Here is a 12,235-nt window from a genome sequence, read left to right as displayed (position 1 = left end):
TGTACTGCATATTTAACAGTACTAGAACAACAATCATTAGGAAGCTTATGCTGTGTTAGTATATCTTGGTGTATTTAAAATTTAACTTACAATGTATGTTTTAATAATAATCCACATACATTGTATAAAATCAAAAGTACAAAGATATCTACAGTAAAACCGGTTCCATGTCCTGTCTCAGATTGTCCCATTCTGCCACCTGCAGGTCATCAGGATATACTGCATCTTACATATATATCTGGAAGTATTTTAGAATATGCAAGCAAAAAGATGTAGATGTGAAGAATACTTTCTACTTAGTTATTTTTCAAATGTAAAATTGCTAACTATTTTGTACCATCTAGTAATATCTAGTACATTTTAGTAACATCTAGTTCCTCTAGATGTTAATCCTGTGAATAGATACCTTACAAACACTAACCTCTGTTATATAAGACAGAGGAAAGAATTTTGTTTAAGGACTAATTTTTTGAGGGAAATGAGCATTTGCATGGTAAAATAATATGAGGCTATTCCAGACAGTGAAGATTGAATAACTAGAGGCCCACAGGCTGATCTTGTCCTAACCATTCAGGAGAATGTTGGGAGCCTGCCTGCTTCAACAGTAAGGCCTTAAACTGTGAAATAGAAAATGCAATTTGAAAGACAAAGTGAGGGTAGTTGGGTGTGAAGCTTTGATGTCCATTTGATGATAGAAAATTGATGGGGAGGCAGTGGAGAGACATGGTATCTATGTGATAAGGTAATCATTAAGTAGATAGATGGTATCAGCAGCCTATGATGAAAAGGACATGAAACGTTGAAGGGAAAAGGTGTGTGTGTGTGTGTGTGTGTGTGTGTGTGTTACTGGATTGAATGATTTATAGTAATTGGTTTGGATCTGTGTTTGAATAATTTTAATCCTTAGGTAGTCTCACTACTCTCTCTCTTAACTGGCCTTAAATACCACACAAATCATTACAGAGTATTCCTGCACATTTGCTTTCCTCAGCCTCAGATTTGATGCATGTCAGTCACACTCATCACCTAGTTAGACAAATCAAACTTTTTCCATAAAGGACCTAGCTAATCTCCGCTTTTCTCCATACAGTCTTCTGTGTGTCAGTCTTAGTCCTTCTGCTCTGGCTCTGATCTTGTAACTTTTTTTTTAAATATGCCAAATAGTTTTATTCTTTGGGCCTTCTCTCTCTGTGGAATGACAATCTCACTAATGCCAGTATTTCTGGATTCTTGAGTACGTATGCTCAAGTACTCTTCCTCAAAGGCAACTGTCCTAAGTCAGTTGGTACTCATCACACTACACTCCAGAAAATCAATCTCATAACCTATATCTTTTGTTTATATGACATGCAGCACGTTTTTTACCTGCCATTCATAGAATGAAAATTCCACGAGGTTAGAAACTCAGTATTTTTATATATTTTTATTTATATTGCTTTATAACAAGTTCTTAGAATGCTGAGTGGAACAAATTAGGTGTTTGGCAATTAATAAATTAGTAAAAGGAAGAAATAACTAGTTTTCACCTGGGCCACTGTAAAAGCTACAAAGACTAATCTTCATATACTTAATTTTTGGCAGCCAGAAGATTTACAAATAAATGACAAATCAGATAACATTTTGGCCAAGGAATTTAAAATGAAATAGGAATAAAGTGTTTTTATTCATGTTCATGTTGGGTATCTCTAGCACCTTGAAGGAAGGTTAGGGGAAGACAAGATCAGCCATTGGAAGTGAACTGATAGGTAGTATAGCAGATGACAAACAGAATAACGGTGGACACAGGCTGGTTTCTCTTTGTGGTTCTTTTCTTGTCCCAGGTTTCAGTGAAAGCAGATACCAGCAAGAAACCCTTGCCAGACCAGCAGGATCACAAGGCATCTCTGGACTCTATGCTTGGGGGTTTGGAACAGGAACTACAAGATCTTGGGATTGCCACAGTCCCCAAGGGCTACTGTGCTTCCTGCCAGAAACCAATTGCTGGGAAGGTGAGGTGATCTAGGATGTCAGTCCAATGGCATCTGTGTTTGTGTGTGTCCAAGGATGGCTTTTTCTATTTATAATATAAGATGTTGGAGTACTTGTTACCAATCATTGACTGCTTACAGTAATATGGACACTGAACTGACTGTTTTGCAAGTATTCCTGCATTTAATTCTTGAATTAACCTGTTAAGGAGGTTTTCTTAAAGTATTGTTTGCAAAAGCAAGGAAGTTAAGTGACATTGTCTGGCAAGACCACAGTCTAGTAAGTAAGAAGCAATGGGAACATTTGAGTCCAGGACAGTCTAGCTTCCAAGTTTGAATTCCTTGTCATTTTTATTCACTGCCACTACTGAGATTACCTTTTCTGCTCCTCCCTTTTTTCAGACATTCTTGGACTTAAATTTAATCGATGCAATTTCAGCTAAATGTAACTTTAGAGATACTGAGACTTGCTCTGAATCATTATCACCAAACCCATGATACAGGGCTTTCCGATCTAAGTCTGGAAGGATGAGAGACAGGGAGCTCAGGTCTGAAGAGATACCTGCTTGGCTTCTTGATCAGTCTGGTTGTCACATCCCTTTTCCTACCCTTTACGCGTGGTTATAGATGGTCTTAGTACAACCTAGGTCTGAGCCTTGTAATTGTATGACCCAGGAGCTGTTGTCTATCTGAAATGCAGAATGCCCTCTAGAGGTACATTCTGCTGCACTGCCATCTCAGGCTTTATGATGTTCCTAGGTGATCCATGCTCTGGGGCAATCCTGGCACCCAGAGCACTTTGTCTGCACTCACTGCAAGGAGGAGCTTGGCTCCAGTCCCTTCTTTGAAAGGAGTGGCCTGGCCTACTGCTCAAAAGACTACCACCACCTGTTCTCTCCACGCTGTGCCTACTGTGCTGCTCCCATCACAGATGTAAGTAAAGCCCCACCCCTGCCAGCTTTCATGCAGAGTCTGACCATGCATGAAGAGCCCTGGGCATGCTTTACTACTCTGAAGCCTTCTAATACCTCTCTGTGTGTCCTGCTTTCAGAAAGTGCTGACAGCAATGAACAAGACATGGCACCCAGAGCACTTCTTCTGCTCTCACTGTGGAGAGGTGTTTGGTACAGAAGGTAGGAGGGAGAGATGGGAAGGCCAACAGTGCTGTTCCTTGGGGACTACTGTCTGCTGGGTTTTGGTTCTTAGCACTGTCACTTACAAGTCCATTTCACACCTAGATGTCATCTCTGTACCATTTCCCAACATTACTAAGGTTTGTTTATTTTGATTTTTTTAAATTAAAAAAGTGAAAATTCATCATTTAAAAACAGACTGTGGCCTCAGTAGATAACTTGGTGGGTGAAGCATTTGCTGCACCAATATGAAGAAGGCCTGAATCTGAATTCCTAGGACATGCTTAAAAGCTAGGCCTGGATTACAGGCCTGTGACAGCAGGTGTTCACCAGGGATATGAGGTGGAGACTGGAGAAGCCTGAAGGCCAACCAGCTTCATGCACACTCTGCAACCAAAAGACTGTCTCAAGTGTGGAAAGAGAGGACTGCCACTTGAGGTTGTCATGACCCATATACTTGAAACATGGTACATGCATGCTGTACTCACACATACATGCATCCCTCCTCCCCACACACAACGTGTCCATATCACTTAACTATATGAACTCATTGTTTCCCCTTGGAGTTAATGTTTGTATTTCTCTCCTCTAGCTTAGTTTTCACTATCCTTGTCACTAATATACCTGATAGAATGACGAGTTCCTTTTCAAAACACAGCTGTATCTGATCATCGTCTGGTTCATTTTATTTTATTGATGATCTGGCAAGAGAGGCCATCCCCCCTGCTCCAACCTGAAATGCTTTCTGTCTTCCTGCTAAGCAGCAGTCATTCTGGTTCTTCACCTCAAACTACCCCTGGAAACTGCTGCTGCTACCTTTCTCTTCAGATCATCTGTGTTCTGGTCCCTGTTCTATGCTAACTCTATAAATGTACCATGTGTGCCCTGACCCTATAACCTATAACCTCCCTCCTTAATCTCTCTTCTGCCTCACTTTACCCCCTTCCTTCTGACAAGGACCCTTTTCACATTGATCATGTTTTGTTGTTGATTTGGGAGAACTTTTTAGCTTTTTGGTGTTTGCTTGTTTGGTGGTTTGGTTTGATTTTTGAGCCGCCCAGTTTAAGCAGGTGGGAGAGCTTGGGTGGGACAGGGCAGGTGCAGCCGCAGGGAAACCATCATTTGCCAGGTTTTCTTAATTGCATATCCTCCTGCCAGTGGAGAACTTGACTTATTTCATAGGTGTGTTAGAGCACCCTGGGTCTCTACAAAATCATTTCAAATAATCCCTGTGTTTTGTGATAGGGTGGGGCATCTGGTCTTCCAATGGCTTTTGAGACTTTGAGCCAATTTTGTCCTAAACTTTGCATTCAGTTCCTAGAGTGCTCATAACTGAGGACCCCGACAGTGAAATGGGTGTTCCTTTCAGACTTAGTTCTGTCACGTTAGAGGCCACTCATGTAATTTATGTAAAAACAAACAAAACTCTTACTGATATTTTCATAATGACTTCCCCTCCCTCCTTTTTTCTGATTCTTTTATAATTTATATGATTCCCCTACATGGTTTTGTCTTGTCACTGCCTTAAGTTGCCTAAACTTAGAAGTCTATGGGAATTATCTTACTATATAGCAGGGGGTGGGTGGGGTGGAGCGGTTTGCACTCATAATTCTTAGTACTGAATTCCCCTTCCATAATTGAGAGGTTTTTATTAAGGTTTTATTCTCATTTTTATAACATCCAAATTTTTATTGCATTTTATTTTGTGTGTGAATTTGAACATGCTATGATACACATATCAAGGTCAGAAGACAAGTGTGAGTCAGTCTCTCCTGTCATGTGGACCCCAGTGATTAAACATATGTCCTCATTTATCCCTGAGCCATCTCACCAGCCCTGCTTTATCTTTTCTATGTGACCTACCTTTAGCTGCTTGCAAAGATCTTTTTTTCTGAATTGTCTTGACACCCTGTCCCCCTCTCCTCTCCTCTCCTCTCCTCTCCTCTCCTCTCCTCTCCTCTCCTCTCCTCTCCTCTCCTCTCCTCTCCTCTCCTCTCCTCTCCTCTCCTCTCCTCTCCTTTCTTCTCCTCTCTTCTCTTCTCCCTTTCTTTTTCTTTCCTTTTCCTTTTCCTTTTCCTTTTCCTTTCCTTTTGTTTTTGGAGCATCGTACCATGTATCTCAGGTTGGCTTCATACTTACCATGTCTGATCCTCTTCCTTATACCTCCCAAGTGCACACATGCATGTAGATGCTGGAGGGCAACCTAGATGTTATTCCTCAGCTGCCTTGTTTGTTTGTTTGTTTATTTGTTAGTTTTTGAGGTAAGGCCTGAAAGCTTGCCAGGTAGAATTGGCTGTTTGTCTATTAAGCCCCAAGATACCACCTGTCTCTGCTTCACAGTTCTGAGGTTACAAATATGTGTGTCTTGGTGTCACCATGGCTGCTTTGTTTCTCTGTTTGGTGGGTTCTGGGTATCTGAGTTCCTTGTCTTGTGTTTATAAGGCAAGCAAGCACTTTATTGACTGAGACATCTGCCCTAAACTCTAACTAGAAAGTTGAAAGGATGGGATTCAATTTCATTTCTCATTTCTGTAAGTTCCACACCACACTTCTGCTAACAGATTTTAATTGCTCTTTGACTAACACTCAATTCTTTTCCTGTTACTAGAACATGTTACTTTCTCAGAACCAACTTGTTATACTTTACTGGACAATAGAGCCTGATACAATAGCATTGACATAATGTATTAGCACAGTTCTTTATAGTGATTTGCCTGTTCATTGGCACTTGTTCAAATGCACTTAATAAATCAGTATGTCTTTCACTTCTATATTCTACTTTAGTTAAGCAACATTTTTACTAGGATAGTCTAATTCATACTAACATGTCACATTTGCATGTATAAGTAGAAATAGAAATGTAAGAATAAATTAGAATTAATTAAAAAATAGCCATTAAATGAATACTGTCTGTTGCACAGTGCTATCCTCTAACCATAACAGCCATCATCTTCATCTGATCAGGTATGGTTAACTTACTTGAGACACTTATTGAGCTTGTTGATTGTTGATATCCCTTCATAGGAGGAGGGGCTAAGGAGGGTCACTTCCTGTCCAGCTGAATGTGATTCTGATCTAGGGGTACATGGTCTCATGTTCTCAGGAGGTGCTAGAACATAGAGTGTGTGTAAGGTTAGTAGAAGAGGGAATACCCATCTGTGCAGCTATTGGGAAGTTGTTATCCATGTTCAGGGAGACTTTCTGGTGGTGTGGCTGCTCCAGGGTTAACCACACTATATAAACTCAATACATTCAAAAATTCCCTAAGTTGGATTTTGGTGGAATTGTACTTTTGTTTCTCATTGATGACCTCTAAGGAGAGGGTGGACAGCACTGTCCACTGATATTGATGATGTAGAAATTTCCTGGAAACAAGTAAAGGCACATTTGAAGCACAGGCATAGTTACATATAAAAGAAAAATGCCCATCCTTTAGGATGACTGCAAAATATATCTAGTTTAATTTTTCTTGAATTGGGCTCCTCATAACCTGACAAAGCTGATTAGGTCATTATGATGTGAAATAAGCATGAAACTACACTGAAAATATCTATTAATGAAGACACCTGGCAAAGGGACTATTTACTAGTTAGAAGCTCCTTTTTGGGTTATAGTTCTATTCTTTTTCCTGGCTTTCTTGTAAATGGGTCTCCTGCCATATGGTCAGTCCATTAATTAGATAGCATCCTGACTTTTATTCCAAGCTACAAAGTCACATGCAGGGCATCAATAATAACAGTTTAACTATGGAGCCTCTTGGGAAATTAAATTCATCTGCATTTTTCCTCAATTCAGAGAATTCTTCTCTAAGGCTCAAGTTTCTAAAAGCATTGGTCCTTAGCATCCTTCCTAGGGGACTATGTCCTCAGTGCCTACATCTTTCTTTTTAATTGTTCATTATCCAGGCCATGCAGGTACTCTCTAATTTCCCCCTTGGCTAAGAGTCACAGTAGAGTGAAAACACCCTCCTCTCTCTGTGGTACTTTTTTTAATTGTCACTGTCTCTCATTCATTCTCTTGAGGTAATTGGACCCAGAGAGAGCCTTAAGGACAATAATGCTGAAACTTTCCCAATTTATTAGGTTACTAAGTGTAGGAACATTCTAGCAAGTTTGGTGGGTTGCTTTGAATCTCCTCCTGAGACTTACCCAAGTTGGAATGGAGGCTCTTACTCCCCTACTGTCTCACTCTGGAGACCAACTGCTCTGAAGATTTCTAAATGGAGGTCATTCATAGGTTAGGTGCATTGTCTTGCAGCTTTCCTAAGAAATACCAATTTATATCACTTGTGGGCATGTTAAAAATGCAAAATCTTCAGTATCATCCCAGATACACTGAATAAAAAAATGGGCACAGGGTTGGGGGAAGGAGGGAGGATCTAGCAATATGCATTTTAATAAATTTTCAGGTGAATGAAAAATGCTGAAAGTTAAAAAAAGTACTGTGTTATACAAAAGCAAGGAAGATGACATTTTTTTCTTAAGTAGTGAGGGGTTTGACATTCACTTCCCTTAAACAGACTCTAAAAATCTTTGGAATGGGTCAGAAAAGAAAGAGAGGTAAAAGTAAATTGTACTTTCTGAATCTGCAGGGTTCGGAGGACTAATATAGGATAGTTATGACCTGACTTGTTTGGAGTCTTAGGTCCATAGGTCTTGTGCTTCTTGCAACTCACTCTTTTTTTTTTTTTTTTTTTTTTTAAGAAAGCTTAATTGAGTGAAGCAAGCAGCATCCAGCAGTGACAAGAACTAAGAGCAAAACCAGCAGTTATGTGATTTGGATCATTCCCCTAGCATCCTATTACAGTTTTGTGATCTGGCTACTTTGATCAAAGGACATTTCTAGAATGTTTAGTGAGTAGGCAGCATAAGCAATTCACTAAACACATCTTGTTACATTACACTAGGCTATAACAAGCTTGTTGTAGCCTAGTGTAATGTAACAAGATGTTACACAGTTTTGGTTAGGAGATTTACACTTAGTTGACCTATCAGTTTCCACAGAGAGGTCACGTTTAGTATGCATTTAAGTCAGGGTATGTGAATTTTATCTCCTCTATTGATTAATTTGTAATGAATAACTTGTCAAAGATAATTACTCTTTAGTATTATTTTAAATATGGGGAGGGGTAATGGTATCTAGTTGAGTGAGGGAAGGCAGACTATAATGACTTAAGATAAAGTAAGTGCTATAAAGGCAATGAAGATAGATGAATTGACAAAGAAGGACAGGGTCAATGCCTCTGAGAAGATGACCATTTGAGTTGAGTTACAGTTGAATCAATGTCAGGAACAGAACTTCCTGAATTATTTCCTTTTTAAACATGAGGGCACTGAAGTTGTGAGAGATTCTAACAGTGATCTTATATATGCTTCTAATGTGGCTTTAAAGAACCCAGACTACAGCTATGAATCTTTGATTTTGTGTTTTCAGGCTTTCATGAGAAGGACAAGAAGCCATACTGCCGAAAGGATTTCTTAGCCATGTTCTCACCCAAGTGTGGTGGCTGTGACCGCCCAGTGTTGGAAAACTACCTTTCAGCCATGAACACTGTCTGGCACCCAGAGTGCTTTGTGTGTGGGGTTTGTATGCTCAATTACCTTCAGTTTTAAGGGAAATTGAAGAGTTTTCTTCCATGAGAGGATTAGCTTCTACTTAGTGAGATGGTTTCTAGTCCAAGGGGAAGAATCTGTGTTTTCTTGGTAGGAAAAATTGAACACAGAACCAGTTGTGGGCCTTTGCAGATCTCTCTTAAAAATGGGTAATCTAGCTTTTGTTTGTCAAGGATCTGAGCAAAATCCTACAACTGGTAGTTAACTGCCTGAATTTTGAAGACTAAAATTTTATTTGGTGGCATTATCATTTGACATGCACTTCCTTTGTCTGTGTTCACTCTACCCTCAGGACTGCTTCAGTAGTTTTTCTTCTGGCTCCTTCTTTGAACTGGATGGCCGTCCGTTCTGTGAACTCCATTACCATCACCGCCGAGGGACCCTCTGCCATGACTGTGGGCAGCCCATCACGGGCCGCTGCATCACTGCCATGGGCCATAAATTTCATCCTGAGCACTTTGTGTGTGCTTTCTGCTTGACACAGTTGCCAAAAGGCATCTTTAAGGAGCAGAACAACAAGACCTACTGTGAAAAATGCTTCATTAAGCTCTTTTCACAGTAGTTCCCCTTTGACCCACATCTGCTTCATGTTCCCTATAAAACTGAGGCCTAGATAGGAAAGACCACACTTTCTGTTTTCAACCTTCTGTTCAGTGGGCTAATAGAGTACAAAAAATAAACAAATAAGGGCATTTGTAGATGTTACTAGGCTTATAACCTTAATTTTGAAGATGCTTCTTATTACTTTTTAATTATGTATTTGCATTTAGATTTAGATCACGCTATCAGGACCCTCTGAAGGTATATTTCTTATGTGCACAGTTCTTTCCACTGCTGGTTTTCTCTTTCTCACTTTTTACCTCTACTGATGCCCCGTTCAGATCTTCAGATTTGGGCCACAGGGTTTACTCTCTTTCCTATCAGGGGTCATGATGCTACTCTTAAACATTTAGTATCTCTGCATTTTGCCTTTTAAGCAGAAGTGTATTTTAACTGACATGTGATGAATAAAGCAGCTTGTGGTTTTGGTGACTCACTGTCATATTCATTTGGTAGATAACGTTCTGCTCCCACGTTAGAGAACAGCAGGCACTATTTGCAGTTACAATGAACTCCTTCTCTTCTTTCCTTGCATATTGCAGATACTGCCCCCTTCCCCAAATCAGAAGACACTAACAGAGAAGAGCCATTGTTTGTAACTCTTCTCGTTAGTCTGAACCTTTAGCCATTTTATTTTTCAGAGGTAAATCTTTGTATCATTAGAAGCTAGCAAGGCTTTTAGAATTTGTTTTCATCATTTTATGTAAAAAGTTCTGGCCATACATTAAATATCTTACAAATGTGTTTTAAAAGTGAAGAATGAAGGATGTGTCTCCTTCAAACTCAAAATTGCCTCATAGAGAGAAATGACTAAGTCTATGCACAGCTTCTTTGAGGAATGATGTTAGAAAAAAATGAAGTGGCAGTCCTTTAGTTTGGACAGGAAAGCCAAGTCACAAACACTTGTTCTTTAAAAATACTTTAAATTAACTTATAGAAAACTTTACAACTTACTGAAGACTCTGACTTCTTAGATCCTATTGTTTATGAAGTAGGCTCTACATGGAGCAATGCTTCTATAAGTGAGGCACTCATGGGGCAGGGATGGGTGTACTTATTTTCTTTCCACAATCTTAAAAATAATTACATGTTTATTTTTTGTCTAGCAGAAAACAGAGACTTTTCCAATCTTAGATTCTGAGATTACAGGCAAAACCACCTTCACTGGTAGGCGCCCTGTTAAAATAGGACTGAATGCATTATTTTTAGATTGGTATGAGAATAGTACTTCTTAGAGAATTAAAATGGATAAAGTGATTCTTGGAAAAGATTTATTATGCCTCCTTTGATAGGATGAATAAAAGTGGAGTTCTGAGAGTTAAAAAGAAGTAGCAACAGTTAACTCTATAAAATAGGGACATCCATGGGAGGCCACAGAAATATGGAGGCATCTGGCTTTCTGGCCTGTTTGGCGGGCTGAGCATAGCACAAGAAGCACATGCACTTTCAGCTTCTCAGGTCCTTTTCACTTTGTCTTCACTGATGACATCACTGCAGGATTCATAGTCAGTGTAGCAGTTTGACAAAGTAAACTTAAGGTTTTAGTGCAAAAGAAGGGATGTTTAAGGTACTGAGTGTTTTTGTCTGAAGAATTGACTGTTTTGAGATTCTTTTACAATCTAAACACTTAAAAATAATCAAAGAAATGCCAGAGCTTACAAACATTCAATTTAGAATGAAAACATTCTCCTCTTGTGGTTATATTTGCTCTAGAAGAGATGATGCCTTGAGACCCAGTCTTTTAACAGCAAAATAATACCTCTAGGTAAATATTCTTAAAACCCCCCATCCACACCACAAGCACATTATTTGAACTGATCACCTACGTTCTTTTTTTGGTTCTAAGTAACTCCTGAGTGTTTGAAACATAAACCCTTCTCTCAGGCGGGACTTTTCCATCCATGGCAGATATCACAGACACAGATCTCTGCTGGTGAGGGAGAGTTCCAGTAGTGAGCTCTCCAGGGTGATGCTTTGACAGACACAGTTGCTTCCCATACAAGTTTGGTCATGTGCTCCTTTCATGTTGTGTGATGACTACTATACATGTGTTCCTGTGTTTATGAACTCTAAGGAAAGAAAAAAATCCTTTTTATTTTCTAGATCTTACAAAGCAAACTTCAATGAGCCATCATAACAAGAACCGCATAGGCCACATTCCTATTTGTGAATATGAATGTGTCTATATTGCTGGGGGACTGGATTGTGCAGTTTGGCATAAGACATACTGGAATCATTCTAAGAATAGAGGCCAGATGGATTAAAAGTTCTAAAACTATAAGGGCTCTGTGAAAGTTTTATGAGGATTGCTGGGAAACCCTGCTACCTAAGGTCACAGTCTACTATTTCCTGATAGCTCTTCTAAACTCCTTGAAAAATGTAAGAACTCCCCCTTTTCAGCAGGTCTTCCCCTGCTCTGACCTTACCTGAGGAGCCTGACACCCAACCATCTACCTAAGGAAGGTTATGTGATCCTTAGCAATCATACAAGTTCAACTTGGTATTTCCCAATAAGAACCCACCCAGCAAGTCCCTAGTATTCCTGATATGCAAATGAAGCATTCACAGTGCATTAAACTCTAGGGAATGAGTTTACATTCATCCTGAAAACTACTCCCCACTCTCCAAGGTTCATATATAACCCTTGGTCACCCTGAATAAAATATATGCGCCAGCTGTTTCACTGAAGATCACGTAAGAGAGCTGATTCATTGAATATCATCTAAAAGAGCTGTAACACTAAAATCCTCCAAGAAGGCCTTTCTAGGAGAAAGCACACCCCTCCCCCAGCCAGACCTAGATCTTGTAGACCCAACCTGTTCAGGGCTCTGCTTCCTCTTTCCAGCCTGGTGTACAGTGATGTCTGGACACCCTGAGGGAGAAAGCAGAACCTAGAACATCAAGAACACTTAAACCTTGGGTG

At 39.7% G+C, this 12,235-nt stretch overlaps 1 protein-coding gene across 1 annotated transcript in view; it reads left to right on the top strand.

The window, feature by feature from the left end:
• Lpxn (leupaxin) overlaps nucleotides 1-9,744 on the top strand; it is a 31,518-nt gene extending 21,774 nt beyond the window's left edge. The window contains exons 5-9 of the mRNA XM_028770084.1: nucleotides 1,821-1,988; nucleotides 2,727-2,900; nucleotides 3,019-3,100; nucleotides 8,534-8,682; nucleotides 9,005-9,744. Of these exons, the coding sequence (XP_028625917.1) occupies nucleotides 1,821-1,988; nucleotides 2,727-2,900; nucleotides 3,019-3,100; nucleotides 8,534-8,682; nucleotides 9,005-9,274 (843 nt within the window). The 3' untranslated portion in view covers nucleotides 9,275-9,744. The remainder of the gene's footprint in view (nucleotides 1-1,820; nucleotides 1,989-2,726; nucleotides 2,901-3,018; nucleotides 3,101-8,533; nucleotides 8,683-9,004) is intronic.
• The last annotated feature ends 2,491 nt before the right edge of the window (nucleotides 9,745-12,235 follow it).

The sequence above is a fragment of the Grammomys surdaster genome, unplaced genomic scaffold (genome assembly GCF_004785775.1).
Source record: "Grammomys surdaster isolate TR1022 unplaced genomic scaffold, NIH_TR_1.0 198, whole genome shotgun sequence".
NCBI classification, from domain to species: Eukaryota; Metazoa; Chordata; class Mammalia; order Rodentia; family Muridae; genus Grammomys; species Grammomys surdaster.
Note: the sequence above shows the minus strand (reverse complement) of the source record. Positions and strands in the feature narration are given on the sequence as shown.